Source organism: Ranitomeya variabilis, chromosome 4 (assembly GCF_051348905.1).
Source record: "Ranitomeya variabilis isolate aRanVar5 chromosome 4, aRanVar5.hap1, whole genome shotgun sequence".
Lineage (NCBI taxonomy): Eukaryota > Metazoa > Chordata > Amphibia > Anura > Dendrobatidae > Ranitomeya > Ranitomeya variabilis.
The window spans coordinates 632,146,426-632,165,842 of record NC_135235.1 but is presented as its reverse complement, the minus strand read 5'-3'; the positions used below and the strand labels follow the sequence as shown (position 1 = coordinate 632,165,842).

The following is a 19,417-nucleotide window of genomic DNA, read 5'->3' as shown; positions in this document are numbered from 1 at the left end:
TATAAACAAATCTTTATTTATACAAAACATTAAAATCTGGACAACAAAAGTCGTAACAAGTATACCACAGCATCACATAAAGAAGGGGGAAAGAAATGCAAACCCCAAACCTAAACACCCCGACACTGAAGGGAATAATCATGTAAACAGATGTAAGCAGTAAACTCCATGTTACTGAAGGTAATCGTATGGAAAGAGAGGAAAGACTGCCGCTGTGACAGGACACAGCAAGGGGTCTAAAGCAAGTGCACCATAGCGACTATAGTAAGTAACCCATGTCGCAGCGGCAGAAAATACCAAATACACTTACCCATGCAAAGGGGGGGAGTAGGGGAAGGGATCCCGCCGGTGGATGAACCCCAACGCGCGTGTCGGGGTGGTTAGGCTTGGGGTTTGCATTTCTTTCCCCCTTCTTTATGTGATGTTGTGGTATACTTGTTACGACCTTTGTTGTCCAGATTTTAATGTTTTGTATAAATAAAGATTTGTTTATATATATTTGTACTATATGCTCCTGGTCCTCCTCTTTATTTGTGTCTAGTTTTTGGAGCTATTATAAAAATAATCTGGGTTATCACTATATACACTAGTATTCCTTCCCAGATTTCCTTGCTATGTATTTGGATTTTCGGTTATCAATAGTCAATAGAGTAACTGAACCTGCGTCTCGGATGCAGGTTCAGTTACCAATAGAAGCCTGCCGCTGGGGCCCAGGCCCAATGAGCATGAGCAGAGGAGATGGGGCCCCCTCTGCCACCGGGCCCCATACGCCAGTCTGGGCAGTAATGCCCTGATGGCGGCCCTGTGTGTATATATATATATATATATATATATATATATATATATATATATATATATATATATATATATATAATATAGTGATAGGATGACTTGCTCAGCTCAGCTCTCAGAGGTAGACAGAGCAACGCTGCTTGGTTTAATCTACTACTGGTTTATTAAACCATTGCAGGATTTAACAAATAAACACTGCCTTTCTAGCATAATAGCAAAACAAAAGAGAACTTATAGCACAGTCCATATGCCTGCAGGATTCACCCGCTCAGGTTTAAGTAAACTTCAGCTCCCACTGGAGCTACCGACTGGAGGCATTCCTGTCTCCAAACACATAACAGAAAAAAAAAACAAAGTAGCTAGACATTTAACTTCACCAACCACACCACTGGGGAGGAGGTATGGTGAGTGGCTATCCCACCCATCTCTTACAACCACTCACAAAAAAAACCAACCCTGTCATGGTTGATTAATACCTCAGTACATAAAATGTTGGAGAGAAACTTCTGGATTTCACATCATGGAAGATAGCAACCTTCATGACACATATCTCCCCTCACATACAACGCCAGTGACCCTGTCACATATCACCCCCCTCTGGCCAAAGTCGGGAGTTTTGGCACCTTTAGACATCAAACGGGGAAATCGGGAGAGAGCATCCATATTACCATGTAACTTCCCAGGTCTATACTCTACGTGGAAACTAAAGTTCTGGAGGCCTAAAAACCCTTACCCATCTTTTCCCTTAACCATCTCAGAGGCACATGATCTGACACTAGTTTAAACCTATGACCTAGTAGGTAATACTTCAGCATATCCACTGCCCATTTTATAGCTAAACACTCTTTCTCAAAAATGGCATAGTTTTTCTCACAGGAAGAGAGCTTACGGCTCAGATACAGGATGGAATGTTCTTCCCCATTTGTTTCTTGAGACAGTATTGCTCCCAACCTAATTTCTGAAGCATCCATCTGGACCACGAATTCTTTGTTAAAGTCCGGTGCCACCAGGACCGATTGTTTACACAGAGCCCGCGTCTCAGCTGTCCATTTGGCCATCGTTGATTTGGTGCCTTTAAGGAGATCCGTCAGTGGTGCTGCAATTATGGAGAAATTTGAGATAAACTGTGGGTAATATCCTACAATTCCAAGAAACGCCCTCACCTGCTTCTTGGAAAGCGGTTTCAGACACTTCTGAATTGCCTCGACCTTGTTTATCTGTGGCTTGATTTTGCCTCTCCTGACAATATAGCCTAAGTACTTGTCCACTTCCTTTCGTATGGAACATTTTTTTCGTATGGTAACCCTCGCTTATACCTTTGGTAGATGACTACCCCAGTCATTGCTGAAGACCACATTGTCATCAAGGTAGGCTTCTGCATACTTTTTATGCAGAGCTAGGATCCGATCCTTAGCCCTCTGGGAGGTAGCTGGGTCCCCCTGCAGTCTAAAAGGCATTCTGGTGTATTGAAAATAACCATAAGGTGTAGAGAAGGCCGTCTTTTGCTTGGATCGCTGGGACATGGGGATCCTCCAGTAGCTCTTCCTAAGGTCAAGTGTTGTAATGTACCTAGCAGGTCCAAGTCTCTCAATGAGTTTGTCAACACAGAACATCAGATACATGTAAAAACTGGACACCTTATTCAGCCTGCATTAGTCGTCACAAAACCACCACTCACCATCGGGCTTCAGCACGAGGACGATGGGACTTGACCATCCACTTTGTGACTCATCTACCGAGGTCTAGCATTCTCTTCACCTCATTTGATATTACCTCACGGCGTCCTTCGGGAATTCTATAGGGCTTAAGGTTCATCATTATATGCGTCTGTCAAAACGTCCACCACCTACTTATGCCCTGGCAACTCCGAGAACAGGTCACGGTTCCGCTGCAGCAGTTCCTGATACTGTTTTTTCTAGGGCCAGCGATAGAATCTCTGCAAGTGTTACATCCTCTACTTTGACTTCGGGACGGGCACCCAGGCAAGGAGCTTCCAGCGACTCCCGATCTTGCCACAGCTTGAGCATGTTCACATGGTATACTTGGTGTGGTTTTCTTCGTCCTTGCTGGTGTACCTTGTAATTAGCCTCCACTAGTTTTTCCACCACCTCTTATGGGCCTTGCCACTTGGCTAGGAACTTGGCTAGGAACTTGCTCCAGCACACAATCCCGAGGCTGAAACTGCCTCAGCCTTGCTGATCAATTATACACCCTTGCATGTGCCTCCTGTACCTGGAGAAGATGCGCCTTCATGATAGGCATCACTTTCGCCATCCTCTCCTGCAACTGGGCCACATGCTTTATGATGCTCCGGTGTGACGTGAAATCGGCTTCTCAGGTTTCCTTGGCGATGTCTAGGACCCCATGCGGAAGTCGACCATACAGTTTTTCTCACAGTTTTTGAAAGCTTTCGACAGAGCAGTGGGCAGAGGTTCTGGGGTCATATTTGACATGTGAACCGAAAAAAGCGTATTATGGCTTAGCACTACAGGATGACAAGGAATACACCAAGATAAAGACCAAAATCTTGATACGCCTGGTTAGAGGCCAACGAGTCCACCACTGGGTGTAGGCTGGTGGCAGACCCCCTCGCTTGCAGATGTTTGACTTGTTACATCTAGTCCAAAGTGGTTGCAGCCAGAGTCTTCCATTCCTGCCCAGATGGACGAGCATGTGGTGATGGACAGATTCATCCACTCCTTCCCAGGGCAATACAGACCTGAGTTGCTCAGGGAGATCATCAAAACATGGATGACCTGGTTAGACTAGTAGAGAGATACCAGATTGTCGGGAAATGTCTGTTTTCACAAGGGATCATCACTTCCCTGTACTGGAACACCACCCATGGAGGGGGTCCAGAGCCACAAATGGAGGGCATTCCAATCCCGCTGAGAGCCCCCCAAAGGCTGTTGATAAAAATGTGGTCTGTTGGTGATGTCACAATCCTGGACACATAGCTTCCCGGTGTCATATGTCCCCTGAACCAATAGACTGCAGCCTAGGCCAGCGTTGTTTCTATTATGCCTATCCGGCATGTAGTGTGGACTTCAAATCCTAGCAGGGGCCGCAGGCGTGTACCGTGTCAGTTAGTGGGGTACTGGTACTTGGACTTTTGGACCCTTGACGTCTGGTGACCCTGATCAGTGCTACACTTCCCCGCCATTTGATCCCTGACAAGTTAATTTGCATCCGCTCCATACACTGAGATGCCAAGGACTACCCTGTGGCCCGAGTGACCATGGGAACAGACTGCGGTATGAAATCCTATGAGGTCGGAGTAGTAAAGGACTTGATACATCCAGTCATATTGGGGCTGGATTTTTCCTTATTTTGGGACTTGTGTGAAAAGGGGGTTGTACCAAGTGTTTTGGACAAAAGCCAGACCCCTTGGGAAAAAAATCCATAGAAATCATAGATGGTGGAGTCTCACCTGTATGTCCTCGATGGAGAGGAGGATGAGATGGTGACTGAGGAGCCCAACCTCCCTGAGTTAGAAGTGTCGAAGAGAACTTTGAGACTGCTCAAATTAGGGTCCTTACTAGTGATGAGCGAATATACTCATTGCTCGGGTTTTCCCGAGCACGCTCAGGTGGTCTCCGAGTATTTGTGACTGCTCGGAGATTTAGTTTTCTTCGCCTCAGCTGCATGATTTATGGCTGCTAGCCAGCTTGATTACATGTGGGGATTCCCTAGCAACCAGGCAAACCCCACATGTACTCAGGCTGGCTAGCAGCCGTAAATCATGCAGCTGTGTCAACAAACACTAAATCTCCGAGCAGTCACAAATGCTCAGAGACCACTCGAGCAACGAGTATATTCGCTCATCACTCGTCCTTACCTTTAAAGGGAACCTGTCACCCCCAAATTCGAAGATGAGCTAGGCCCACCGGCATCAGGGGCTTATCTACAGAATTCTGTAATTCTGTAGATAAGTCCCCGATGTAACCTATAAGATGAGAAAAAGAGGTTAGATTATACTCACCTGGGCGGGTGGTCTGATCCGATGGGCGTCGCGGTCCGGTCCGGGGCCTCCCATCTTCATAGGATGACGTCCTCTTCTTGTCTTCACACTGCAGCTCCGGCGCAGGCGTACTTTGTCTGCCCTGTTGAGGGAAGAGCAAAGTACTGCAAATTTGGGGGGGGGAAGTGCGTCTTATAATCCGAAAAATCCAGTAAATACTGGCAGTCTGGGTACAGGGGCTCAGTAAAGAATGTATTTGTCAAGTCAATCACCATAAAATGAGTGGAATGACTGGATGATTTCTCAAAGACAAACATTATTTCCATGCATAACAGGCTTGGCGGCCCCAGTATCTATTAAGAAATCTAAAGTTATGCCTCAAGGCAGAGTCAATTTAATCACTGAGATAAGTCCAGTTGAATTAGAAATTATAATGGGATGCATGCTAGCTATTGGTTTGCCTATGTTGTTTCTCTCTTTCCCCCTCTATTCACTTCCTCATTCACAATCTTTCACTGCTAAGCTTTAGATCATTGTCTTGTAACCAACCACACTGCTCTCTCGTGCTCTGTTACTACTGAGACAAATTCACACTCCCCTATGGTTGAATTTCAGTCTTTTCAACATCCTTTTATAATCTGTTATGGCATTTTTGCCTTCATGTTCTCTAACCACTCTCTTTGGTGTCTTTTCTTTGGGTTTTCTGTTTCCATCTACTAAGGCACGTTTCTATACTTGCCCTATAAACACCTCAGGTAAACACTTTTGAATCACATAGCACAGTGTCGGGACACTTTTTTCTTCTGTATGTAGGCACCAAGCCACTTTCAAACCCTATACTGCTGTGTAGGTAGGCACCAAGCCACTTCTAAACTCTTGTGTAGGTAGACACCAAGCCAATTCAAATCTTATACTCTTGTGTAGGTAGGCACCAAGTCACTTCTAAACGCTAAACTCTTGTACTCTTGTGTATGTAGGCACCAAGCCACTTTCAAACCCTATACTCGTGTGTAGGTAAGCACCAAGCCACTTCGAAACCCTTTCAAACCCCACATAATATGAACTTCATTAAACAGACTACAGGATACCCTGAGTTGAAAGTCAAGTAAAAATGCAAGAATACAGTTCCTATCTTCTCCTGCAGCTTTTTACATTCACTTTCCCTGTTGGTACAATGTGCATCTGGTCCTTGTTCGGGTGCCAAATGTTTGTGAGTGAAATCAACAATCCTCTATGCCTTTTAAACAAATAAGATGTGTTTTACAATTGCTCGGGAAACCAATATAACACAATCTTAGCATAGTGTACTAAGTAGTGATGAGCGAGTGTGCTTGTTACTCGAGTTTTCCGAGCATGCTCGGGTGTTCTCCAAGTATTTTGGGCGTGCTCGTAGATGATGTTTTTGTCTCTGCAGCTGAATTCCCTAAAAAACAGGCAATCCCTGCATGTTTTCAGGTTGTCTAACAGCCGCAAATCATGCAGCTGCGGAGACAAAAACATAATCTATAAACATGCCCCAAATACTTGGAGAACACCCGAGCATGCTCGGAAAACTCGAGTAACGAGCAAACTCGCTCATCACTAGTACTAAGCAGTATTTCTGCTTTATTTATGGACAGCTCAAGTTTAAATAGTGTCATGAAGAAAACTTCCTGTTGAAAGATGTAGCCAACAGGAATTTATGGAGTTGAAGAGTGTCGAACTATTGTGCCATGGGCCCAACAGTAACCAATTCCAGGGCCCCACTTTTCACCTACATGTAAATGTGACATCATCCTCAATCACAAATTTATATAACAATGAACTGGGTAGAGTGTTTAATTAATATGATGCCTACTTTGTCTGTACATAGTGATTGAAGTATACAGTGCCAAGTACTGCTCAGATAAGAGGGTGGTGGCCCGCTGTAGCACAGGGGCCCACCGGAGGATTTTCCAGTTCTCCTGTGGGCCAGTCCAAGCCCGGGGGATGAATAGAAATGTGAAATTGATCCTCCCAGCAGTGTTGTTTGATCGAACCAAGAGTTATGAGAAAGGATTGTTATACTAAGACAATATGGAGTATGTTCTCTCACAGTCGCCAGGGTCATTTACTATTGTTTGTGTATTTAAATAATTTCATACAAGTTCTCCATCTGTCTGTGACTTTTACAATCTTTGTTTCAGAGTGAAGATCTGCCCCATATTAATACTATAGAGACATATGCGAGGGAAGATACTCAGTGTAAAGAGGAGATTCCCACATTTGACTACCCAGGTGAGTAGTGACCACTAAATGCTGAGAAGGCACACATTCTTTTTAGTCACTGGATGATATAATTATGTGTTTAATTTTTTTGAGTCTCTTACACAGAGTTTGTTTATCTGAATTTTACATTTAAAGATTTAATCGCTTGAAAAGAAAAAAAAAAGAAAAAAAAATCGCTTCACACTATTTTGTATGGTTATCTTTTCTGTATTTAGAGTCTTGTATAACACTGGACACTGTGTCTCTAAATTCACTTTTGAAACTTGTCAGTGTTGGGGGTCAAACTCGGGACCCCTGATATGGAAGGCAGAAGCATTACTAGTAACTTTCTTCTTTACAAGCATAATATTCCAGTATATTATTTAAAAAGCTCATCATGCAGAACTTCCATTCTTAAAAAGGACATGTATCGAAACACAGTGACCCCATAATAAATGGGACCACTTTGCTTCTGTTTGCATTAGTTGTACAACAGATCAGTTTTGAACATGAATCCTGTTTTCTTAAATCTAAAATGGATCAGAAAAAAAGAAAACTCCCAAACAAAAGTGTGAACACGGCCTGAGGCTTCCTTCCTTCTTTTAACATATAAGACACATACATGAAAAAACAGTACCGGCGTCATCATCATTTTCCATCAGTGTGTCATCTGTGTGTCCTTTTTTACCATCAGTGTTTTTCCGATACGGATAAAGAAATAAATTACAATAGCTTCTCCTATACTTATGCTAAATACGGTTGATATCCATGTGCTGTATGTGCTTTTCATAGAATTGCACTTGCCCTTGTCATCCGTGCTGCCGGAAAAAAACAGACCTGTGTTCGTGTGTGTAGCACGGACACGGAGTTCATGAAAAAACACAGACATGTGCCTAGCACCATAGGTTACAATGGGTACATCCGTGAAATAAACAGATACCACACATACAGGAAACATGAACACGGCCTGAGGCTGTCAGCCAGCAGGAGGAGGCGTCTGCTTTATATTTAATTTATGAAGAATTGTAAAAAATGAAAAACACATATTGTAAAGCACTGCACACAGTTAGGTCAGATCAACGCATTTCGACATGCGTCTTACTCTTGATCATGAGTAAGACGCATGTAGAAACGCGTTGATCTGACCTAACTCTGTGCAGTGCTTGACAATATGTGTTTTTCATTTTTTACAATTCTACATTAAAAGTTATTTTTTTAGCCATCCCCGCCCATCCCTGGATCCTTTTTCCTTTCTGATTACTTTGACTGCTCTACCTGATCCGTTCAAGGCGTTGGCTGGCATCAGGGAGTCCAAACACAGCGAATAGTAAGCTGACTACACCCTTGTTTTTAAAAAACAAACAAAACAAAAACATCCGTGTTGTCATCTGAGTGCTGTCCATTCTTCGAAAAACCGTTTACTTGGGATTTTTGGACAAATAAAAAAAAAAATGGATGACACACAGTCCCCTCATTGAAACAAAGCATCATAAGTGACGCTTGTTTCAGGGGCTGGTCCCTGCTCTGTCTGCTGCCGGCTTATTACTATTCATCTAAGCCGACAACAGAGCGGACTCTGTGCAATGGAGATGGGGTAGCGCACAGGAAGCAACGGGAACTGAGCAGGGACCAGCCCCTGAAATGAGTGTCACTCATGATGCTTTGTTTCAGGAAGGGGACAGCAGCTGTGACAGGGACCGCAGCCTCTGCCCCCTGCTCTGATGATGCTTCATTTGAACATCCCAGGATGCACTGGGGACTGTTGTGAACTCTGTTTTCGGGCTCCCTCTTGTGGTGACAGGTGTTATTGTGTGAGTTTTGTTTTTGGGCTCCCCCTGGTGGCTTTGTTTGTTATCCTGTGGATCTGTGGCTGAATCAGCTGCCTCGTTATGCACTAGAGAGTTTCCTATTTAGCTCTGCTTCACCTCCACTTGTTGCCGGCTGTCGATGTATTCAGTGCTATTCTGATCTCCCCTGATTATCTTCGTTTTCAGTCTCTTCTGGAGAAGCTAAGTTTCTGTTTGATTATTTTTTGCTCATCAGTCTGCAATATGATTTCAGTGTATGATGAGTTTAATCCAGCTTGCTAATATGTGAGTTCTTGCTGCTGGTAAGCTCTGGGGTACGGAGTTGCTTCCCCCGCACCGTTAGTTGGTGCGGGGGCTCGAGCAATCTCTGCGTGGATATTTTGCTTATGGTTTTCTATTGACCGCACAGCTCCCTTCCTATTTTCTGCTATCTAGTGTTAGCGGGCCTCATTTGCTAAATCTATTTCATCTCTGCGTTTGTGCTTTCCCCTTAACTCACCGTTAATATTTGTGGGGGGCTTTTCTATATCTTTTGGGTCATTTCTCTGAGGCAAGTAAGGACTTACTTTCCCTCTAGGAATAGGTAGTTTCTCAGGCCGTGAAGAGACGTCTAGGATTTTCAGGTAACGTTCCACGGCTGCCTATAGTTGTTTGCGGATAGGATCAGGTTGCGGTCAATCCAGATACCACTTCCCCAGAGCTGGTCGTCGGTTTAGTTACTTAGCTAGTCAAACTTGCGATCCTTGCCACTAGGATCATAACAGTACAGCCGGCCCAGAAAGTGTTAATTGCATGGCAGAAGCAGGAGAAGAGAAGCCTTGAGGATTTTTTTTTTTTTTGCTGCCATGTGTCTAGCTGCTGTGTGTCTAGCTTCTCTCCTCCTCTTAATCTTGGTGTGGCTCTGAGTTCAGCTGCTGACATGGATATCCAGAGTTTGGCCTCCAGTGTAGATCATCTTGCTGCAAGGGTACAAAGTATTCAGGATTTTGTTGTTCACAGTCCTATGTCAGAGCCTAGAATACCTATTCCGGAGTTGTTTTCTGGAGATAGATCTAGGTTCCTGAATTTTAAGAACAATTGTAAATTGTTTCTTTCTTTGAAACCTCGTTCCTCTGGTGATTCCGTTCAGCAAGTTAAGATTATTATTTCTTTCTTGCGCGGCGACCCTCAAGATTGGGCCTTCGCATTGGCGCCAGGGGATCCTGCATTGCTCAGTGTGGATGCGTTTTTTCTGGCCCTTGGATTGCTCTATGAGGAACCTAATCTTGAGAACCAGGCTGAAAAAGCTTTGTTGGCCCTCTCTCAGGGGCAAGATGAAGCAGAGGTGTATTGCCAGAAATTTCGGAAATGGTCGGTGCTTACTCAATGGAATGAGTGTGCCCTGGCTGCAAATTTCAGAAAGGGTCTTTCTGAAGCCATTAAGAATGTCATGGTGGGGTTCCCTACGCCTGCAGGTCTGAATGAGTCAATGACTCTGGCCATTCAGATTGATCGGCGTTTGCGGGAGCGCAAACCTGCGCACCATTTGGTGGTGTCTTCTGAACAGACACCTGAGTCTATGCAATGTGATAGAATTCTGACCAGAAGTGAACGGCAAAATTATAGACGGCAAAATGGGTTGTGCTTTTATTGTGGTGACTCAGCTCATGTTATCTCAGCATGCTCTAAGCGCACAAAAAAGATTGATAAATCTGTCACCATCGGTACTTTACAGCCTAAGTTCATTTTGTCTGTTACCCTGATTTGTTCCCTGTCATCTTACCCGGTTATGGCTTTTGTAGATTCAGGTGCTGCCCTGAGCCTGATGGATTTGTCATTTGCCCGGCGCTGTGGTTTTGTTTTGGAGCCTTTAAAATTCCCTATTCCACTAAGGGATATTGATGCTACACCATTGGCTATGAATAAACCTCAGTACTGGACGCAAGTGACCATGTGCATGACTCCTGTTCATCAGGAGGTGATTCGCTTTCTTGTTCTGCATAATTTGCATGATGTTGTCGTGTTGGGTCTGCCATGGTTGCAGACTCATAATCCAGTCCTGGATTGGAAAGCAATGTCTGTGTCAAGTTGGGGTTGCCAGGGAATTCATGGTGACGCTCCTGTGGTGTCAATTGCTTCATCCACTCCTTCTGAAGTCCCTGCGTTTTTGTCGGACTACCAGGATGTATTTGATGAGCCCAAACTCCGTTCTCTACCTCCTCATAGGGATTGTGATTGTGCTATAAATTTGATTCCTGGTAGTAAGTTTCCTAAGGGACGACTTTTCAATTTGTCAGTGCCGGAGCATGCTGCTATGCAGAGTTATATAAAGGAGTCTTTGGAGAAAGGACTTATTCGCCCCTCCTCCTCCCCTCTGGGTGCGGGATTCTTTTTTGTGGCTAAGAAGGATGGTTCCCTGAGACCTTGTATTGATTATCGCCTTCTGAATAAAATCACGGTCAAATTTCAGTATCCTTTGCCATTGTTATCTGTTCTGTTTGCTCGCATTAGGGGGTCTAGTTGGTTCACCAAGATAGATCTTCGTGGTGCGTATAACCTTGTGCGTATTAAGCAGGGTGATGAATGGAAAACTGCATTTAATACGCCTGAAGGCCATTTCGAGTACTTGGTGATGCCTTTTGGACTTTCTAATGCTCCTTCAGTCTTTCAGTCCTTTATGCATGACATCTTCCGCGAGTATCTGGATAAATTTATGATTGTGTATCTGGATGATATTCTGTTTTTTTCTGATGATTGGGAGTCCCATGTTAAGCAGGTCAGGATGGTGTTTCAGGTCCTGCGTGCCAATGCTTTATTTGTGAAGGGCTCAAAATGTCTTTTTGGAGTCCAGAAGGTTTCTTTTTTGGGTTTCATTTTTTCCCCTTCTACTATTGAGATGGACCCAGTCAAGGTTCAGGCTATTCATGACTGGACTCAGCCTACATCTGTTAAGAGTCTTCAGAAGTTCTTGGGTTTTGCTAATTTTTACCGTCGCTTCATCGCTAATTTTTCTGGTGTTGTTAAGCCTTTGACGGATTTGACCAAGAAGGGTTCTGATGTTACTAATTGGTCTCCTGCGGCAGTGGAGGCCTTTCGGGAGCTGAAGCGCCGGTTTTCCTCGGCTCCGGTCTTATGTCAGCCAGATGTCTCTCTTCCTTTCCAGGTCGAGGTTGATGCTTCTGAGATTGGAGCGGGGGCTGTTTTGTCGCAGAGAAGCTCTGATGGCTCTGTGATGAAGCCATGTGCTTTCTTTTCAAGAAAGTTTTCGCCTGCTGAGCGGAATTATGATGTCGGTAATCGGGATTTGTTGGCTATGAAGTGGGCATTTGAGGAGTGGCGACATTGGCTCGAGGGAGCTAAGCATCATGTGGTGGTCTTGACTGATCACAAGAATCTGATTTATCTCGAGTCGGCCAAGCGGCTGAATCCTAGACAGGCTCGTTGGTCGTTGTTTTTCTCTCGTTTTGATTTCGTGGTCTCGTACCTGCATGGTTCGAAGAATGTGAAGGCTGATGCTCTTTCTAGGAGTTTTGTGCCTGACTCTCCTGGAGATTCTGAGCCGGCTGGTATCCTCAGAGAAGGGGTGATTTTGTCTGCCATCTCCCCAGATTTGCGACGAGTGCTGCAGGAGTTTCAGGCGGATAGACCTGACCGTTGTCCACCGGAGAGACTGTTTGTCCCAGATAGATGGACCAACAGAGTTATTTCCGAGGTTCATTCTTCGGTGTTGGCAGGCCATCCTGGAATATTTGGTACCAGAGATTTGGTGGCCAGGTCGTTTTGGTGGCCTTCCTTGTCGCGGGATGTGCGTTCCTTTGTGCAGTCTTGTGGAATTTGTGCTCGGGCTAAGCCTTGCTGTTCTCGTGCCAGTGGTTTGCTGTTACCTTTGCCTGTCCCAAAGAGGCCTTGGATGCACATTTCCATGGATTTTATTTCAGATCTCCCTGTCTCTCAGAGAATGTCTGTCATCTGGGTGGTGTGTGATCGTTTTTCTAAGATGGTCCATTTGGTGCCCTTGCCTAAGTTGCCTTCCTCCTCCGAGTTGGTTCCGCTGTTTTTTCAAAATGTGGTTCGTTTGCACGGGATCCCTGAGAATATTGTTTCCGACAGAGGATCCCAGTTTGTGTCTAGATTTTGGCAGACCTTTTGTGCTAAGATGGGCATTGATTTGTCTTTTTCGTCGGCCTTCCATCCTCAGACGAATGGCCAGACCGAGCGAACTAATCAGACCTTGGAAACCTATTTAAGATGTTTTGTTTCTGCTGATCAGGACGACTGGGTGGCTTTTTTGCCATTGGCCGAATTTGCCCTTAATAATCGGGCTAGTTTTGCTACTTTGGTTTCGCCTTTTTTTTGTAATTCGGGGTTTCATCCTCGTTTTTCCTCGGGTCAGGTGGAGCCTTCTGACTGTCCTGGAGTGGATCTTGTGGTGGGTAGGTTGCATCAGATTTGGGATCATGTGGTGGATAATTTGAAGCTGTCACAAGAGAAGGCTCAGCGCTTTGCCAACCGCCGTCGCTGTGTGGGTCCCCGACTTCGCGTTGGGGACTTGGTGTGGTTGTCTTCTCGCTTTGTTCCTATGAAGGTCTCCTCTCCCAAGTTCAAGCCTCGGTTTATCGGTCCTTATAAGATTTTGGAAGTCCTTAACCCTGTGTCATTTCGTTTGGACCTCCCAGCATCGTTTGCTATTCATAATGTGTTCCATCGGTCGTTGTTGCGGAGGTATGTGGTGCCTGTGGTTCCTTCGGTTGAGCCTCCTGCCCCTGTGCTGGTTGAGGGAGAATTGGAATTCGTGGTGGAGAAGATCTTGGATTCTCGTATTTCTAGACGGAGGCTTCAGTATTTGGTTAAGTGGAAGGGCTATGGTCAGGAGGATAATTCCTGGGTTGTCGCCTCTGATGTTCATGCGGCTGATTTGGTTCGTGCCTTCCATGTGGCTCACCCTGATCGCCCTGGGGATTTTTGATGAGGGTTCGGTGACCCCTCCTCAAGAGGGGGGTACTGTTGTGAACTCTGTTTTCGGGCTCCCTCTTGTGGTGACAGGTGTTATTGTGTGAGTTTTGTTTTTGGGCTCCCCCTGGTGGCTTTGTTTGTTATCCTGTGGATCTGTGGCTGAATCAGCTGCCTCGTTATGCACTAGGGAGTTTCCTATTTAGCTCTGCTTCACCTCCACTTGTTGCCGGCTGTCGATGTATTCAGTGCTATTCTGATCTCCCCTGATTATCTTCGTTTTCAGTCTCTTCTGGAGAAGCTAAGTTTCTGTTTGATTATTTTTTGCTCATCAGTCTGCAATATGATTTCAGTGTATGATGAGTTTAATCCAGCTTGCTAATATGTGAGTTCTTGCTGCTGGTAAGCTCTGGGGTATGGAGTTGCTTCCCCCGCACCGTTAGTTGGTGTGGGGGCTCGAGCAATCTCTGCGTGGATATTTTGCTTAGGGTTTTCTATTGACCGCACAGCTCCCTTCCTATTTTCTGCTATCTAGTGTTAGCGGGCCTCATTTGCTAAATCTATTTCATCTCTGTGTTTGTGCTTTCCCCTTAACTCACCGTTAATATTTGTGGGGGGCTTTTCTATATCTTTGGGGTCATTTCTCTGAGGCAAGTAAGGACTTACTTTCCCTCTAGGAATAGGTAGTTTCTCAGGCCGTGAAGAGACGTCTAGGATTTTCAGGTAACGTTCCACGGCTGCCTATAGTTGTTTGCGGATAGGATCAGGTTGCGGTCAATCCAGATACCACTTCCCCAGAGCTGGTCGTCGGTTTAGTTACTTAGCTAGTCAAACTTGCGATCCTTGCCACTAGGATCATAACAGGGGACTCTCAAACGAATCGTCATCAGACATGAAGTAAAACAAAAGAAGACAGACAGTGTAGCTAAGGAACAGTAGGGCATTTTTAAAGAAAGTAAATTAGAAAATGGCATAGAATAAATAAGGAGTTAGGCGTAAAATGACTGACTAATCACAGCGCAGAAAAGATAATTTTGGGAGTATGCAGTGTTAACAAATTCACAGAAAAAGACCCCAACTAAATCACTATATTAAAAGATAACTTTTATTATTCAATCTAAAAATAGCAACCAGTGCAAATCAAACCAATACCATCACCAAATAAGAAATACTAAAAAGGCACTAGATAGGAAAGGCCGAAGGGAGTGCCTGACCCTAATCTATAACTAAATCCGCCCTACCTATCCGCAGAGGTTGGGTGGCACCCTATTCCTGGGCAGATGGCGCCCCATTCACCTTTGACTATCCCTTCTACCCCTTGAAGGCCCTATATGGATTGGGTGAAAAACTGTTGGTAAGAATAAAGTGTCTCCAACAATGTAGATACACTAAAAAATGTATACTTTTCAATAAGAGGGGGGAGAGAAAAATGGGCTTACAGTCAGTATAATGCATATTCTGGACACGGGGTACAGCTGTCCCTGTCTTGACCCTGCCTGTCAGCGGAGGTGTTGGCATCCTTTTTAATGACGAGCTTGGCGCCCCTGCTCCTCGACGGCAGTGTGTGGGTGAGGTTATGGCAAACAACCTTAGAAAGTTGAGAAGGAGAAGCTGAGCTTGTGCTGTGCTAGTTCATGTGAAATCAAAACATACCATGTGACCAGCGCTGGGGAAACGCCCCCAGAGGGAAAATGTAGACACATCAAAGAGGTAAAAAAAACAGTTATGAGTGTTTCTGATAAAAAGGAAAGTTCAATGCTAAAAACCGATAAGAGCAACTTGATTAACTACAGAAACTTAATAACATGTGTAGTTACGGATTGTTTTTGCCCTCAAAGGTGCTCATAGCGTTTAAAATAGGTGAACAATGAAAGAACTGGGGACTGGCAACAATGGCTTACAGAGGACACTGCTGCAAATTTATTTTCATATCCCCCAGTGCTCCCACATTTACATATTCATGATGGAAGCCAATGTTTCCATTGGCTGCCATCATGTATAAAAACATATAAAGGTCTTGTTCTCCTTTCCTGTATTCACTGCTTAGTGTCTCCTGTGTGATGTATATGCTGCAGCCCTACTGTTTACTATGTGATGTAAATTCTCCAGCCCCAGTGTCTCCAATGTGATGTATTTGCTGCAGCCCAAGTATCTTCTATGTGATGTATACTCAGCAGTCTTGGGGTATTTTACATGATGTATATACAGCAGCCTCAGTGTCTCCTCTGTGATGTATACATCTGTTTTGGCATCTCCCATGTGATGTATATGGCAATCTTAGTATCTCCTATGTGATGTATACAGCAGACAACCCACTGCTTGAATTCTCTAAATGTAACATGCACAGTGATGAATTTCCCACTGCGAGGAGACATGAAGTGTAATATACATCTGTGTTCAGTACAACTTTCTGCTGTGAGTTCTTTATAAAACTTATCACCAGAAAGAGTTGACTTTGCTTCAGACTGACTAAAACCTGGAAAAGCAGTTGCGAGTAGCAACATCATCAATACCATCTAACATCACAAGCTTCACCAAATAGAAGCAGTTCAAGATATTACATTAGGGGTGAGTTAATTAAATGCTTGTCCAAATATAGCAAGATAAATTTAAAGTTGATAGTTTTGTATGGCCCCTGAATGATGGCATAAATATCCACATGGGTCTTGGCAGAAAAAAGGTTCCCACCCCTGATATAACTGGTAACAATTGGTGACAGGCAGAGTGAAACATGAACCTATGGAGAATTCGAATCCAACAGAGAAGTGAAATATTGAAACGGCACAACCAGGTAGCCCAACATCATCATCTTATAGTTCCTACTTTTTGCTCTACTTTCTTTGTCAATTGATTTGTATTACAAGTTGTATGAAAATATATGATATTACTATGATTTGATTGCAGTGTTATTGGAAAATAATAAAATCACTTTTATTCTTGGCAGGTGACTGTACCAGGAGCTCAGAGGGACATGTGATATTTTCAGATCTTGGAGCAGATGATCATGGTATTACACCAGATACATATGAAGAACATGCCATTATCTCAGATATACCTCAAGCCCTTCTCAGAACAAATCTTTCATCTGATCAGTTTCAACTGGTCCTTTCTTCTGCTTCATCAATGACCGATATGCAAAACAAAAGTCATAAATGGACTGTTGAACATGAAATAGATCTTAAAGAGGAGAAACCATTTTTATGCTCAGAATGTGGGAAATGTTTTATACAGCAATCACAGCTTATTGTACATCAGATAAATCACACACAGGAGAAGCCATATTCATGTTCAGAATGTGGGAAATGGTTTAATAAGAAATCACATCTCGATACACATCAGAGAATTCACACAGGGGAGAAGCCATATTCATGTTCAGAATGTGGAAAAAGCTATAATGAGAAATCCAAACTTGTTATACATCAGAGAATTCACACAGGAGAGAAGCCATTTTTATGTTCAGAATGTGGTAAATGTTTTATACAGAAATCACAGCTTGTTGTACATCAGAAAACTCACACACAGGCTAAACCATATTCATGTTCAGAATGTTTGAAATGTTTTAATGGAAAATCAGATTTTGTTAGACATCAGAAAATTCACACGGGGGAGAAGCCATTTTTATGTTCAGAATGTGGGAAATGTTTTAATGGGAAATCAGATTTTGATAGACATCAGAAAATTCACACAGGAGAGAAGCCATTTTTATGTTCAGAATGCGGTAAATGTTTTAGAAAGAAATCAAATCTAGTTGTACATCAGAGAATTCACACACAGGAGAAACCATATCCATGTTCAGATTGTGGGAAATGTTTTTTTCAGAAATCACATCTTGTGAAACATAAGAGAATTCATACAGGGGAGAAGCCATATTCATGTTCAGAATGTGGGAAATCTTTTACAGAGAAAACAAATCTTGTTAGACATCAAAGGATACACAAAGGGAAGTAGTGATTTTCTTTTTTTTATCATTGTAATGAAAAAGTGTAAGAAAAAAATACAAGTTATAGTAAAGTCACACAGCTACAAGAAAAAGGGGCAAACATTTAGAGCATTAGATTATTGGAAAATGTATACAATTACCAATGATTATTTGTTATTGAGATGCAAATTAGTATCCATATAATACACCTGCGTAATGAACCATACACATAATATATTTAACATTTACATACACAGGTTGTCTGATGCCTCTCTCTCTTGATGTGATATCAGCAATGGAGAGATGTTGCTATACATGATCAGGACCGCTGTCATTCAACACCTAGCCGGTCTTTTAAATATAAATATTGTGTATATAATAACAAAGTCTGTAAAAGGGCTTACCATGTCTGTTAAAATCATTGAGATGCAGTCCAAGATCTGTAGGTGCCAGTCCAGTCGTAGATCATCAACACTCAATGTAGATTTAGTAAGGGAGAACAGCACATCCACATTGTTTAAAATGTCAATTTTTTTTATTAGAATTCTATTAAAAAGATGTAACAGATATTCACCATGAGTAACAGACTGGTGTTTTTCTGGCAGACAAAGCGTCCTTAGTCATAGTCTAAACACACTGAATCATGGGAACATATTTAAGAACAACATTGTCCAATCATATGTGAATACAATTTAACCCCTCAGCTCAGCGCCCCTTTTTAACGGAACTAAGAAATAAGGGTATAGCGCCCCCCAGCATTGGAAAATCTCCGGGGTAGCCGAGACCCTGTAGAACACAATTTGGGTCAGTTTTTACCATCCGCAGTGTTACGATCGCCGTTATTCATCGAATAATGGCTACGTCATCATCTTGCGAGACCGCAATGCATGGCCCGGAGCGTCGCGAGGAGCGGGAAAGGCGCCGGAAGGTGAGTATATAATGATTTTAAATTTTTTTTATTATTTTTAACATTAGATCTTTTTACTATTGATGTGGCTGAGAGCTGATGTTTTTAGCCTGGGGGGGTCAGTATCCATGGCTATTCCTTTTAATAGCCAGTAACTGTTATGTATACAGCTGTGAGCTGATATTAATAGTGTGGGACGCTCCATGGGTATTACCCCCTTCCCAGGCTATAAACATCGGCCCCAGCCGTCGGCTTTCCCTCTGCTGGTTATGAAAATTATGCGGGAGCTCACGCCATTTTTTTCAGAAAAATAATCTTTTAAGAATTACATGTACAATAATCTGCACACGCACTGTACTAATTGTATATTACTGTATCCTGTCGGGTCCTGCTGTGATTTTACTGTACGTGGCAGAACAATTGCCATTTTTTCTTTTCTTTATCTATGTAATATATACATATACAGTATGTATGTATATATATATATATATATATATATAAATATATATATATACACACACACTGCTCAAAAAAATTAAGGGAACACTTAAACAACAGAATATAACTCCAAATAAATCAAACTTCTGTGAAATCAAACAGTCCACTTAGGAAGCAACACTGTTTGACAATCAATTTCACATGCTGTTGTGCAAATGGAATAGACAACAGATGGAAATTATTGGCAATTATCAAGACACAATAAAGGAGTGGTTCTGCAGGTGGGGACCACAGACCACATCTCAGTACCAATGCTTTCTGGCTGATGTTTTAGTCACTTTTGAATGTTGGTTGTGCTTTCACACTCATGGTAGCATGAGACGGACTCTACAATCCACACAAGTGGCTCAGGTAGTGTAGCTTATCCAGGTTGGCAC

At 43.3% G+C, this 19,417-nt stretch overlaps 2 protein-coding genes across 2 annotated transcripts in view; both read left to right on the top strand.

The window, feature by feature from the left end:
• LOC143767327 (uncharacterized) overlaps nt 1–19,417 on the top strand; it is a 760,398-nt gene that overhangs the window by 580,278 nt on the left and 160,703 nt on the right. The gene's annotated exons all lie outside the window — the stretch shown is intronic.
• LOC143767028 (uncharacterized) overlaps nt 1–19,417 on the top strand; it is a 56,763-nt gene that overhangs the window by 9,121 nt on the left and 28,225 nt on the right. The window contains exons 4-6 of the mRNA XM_077255048.1: nt 6,919–7,009; nt 16,661–17,660; nt 18,241–18,316. Coding sequence (XP_077111163.1) covers nt 6,919–7,009; nt 16,661–17,660; nt 18,241–18,316 — 1,167 coding nt within the window. The remainder of the gene's footprint in view (nt 1–6,918; nt 7,010–16,660; nt 17,661–18,240; nt 18,317–19,417) is intronic.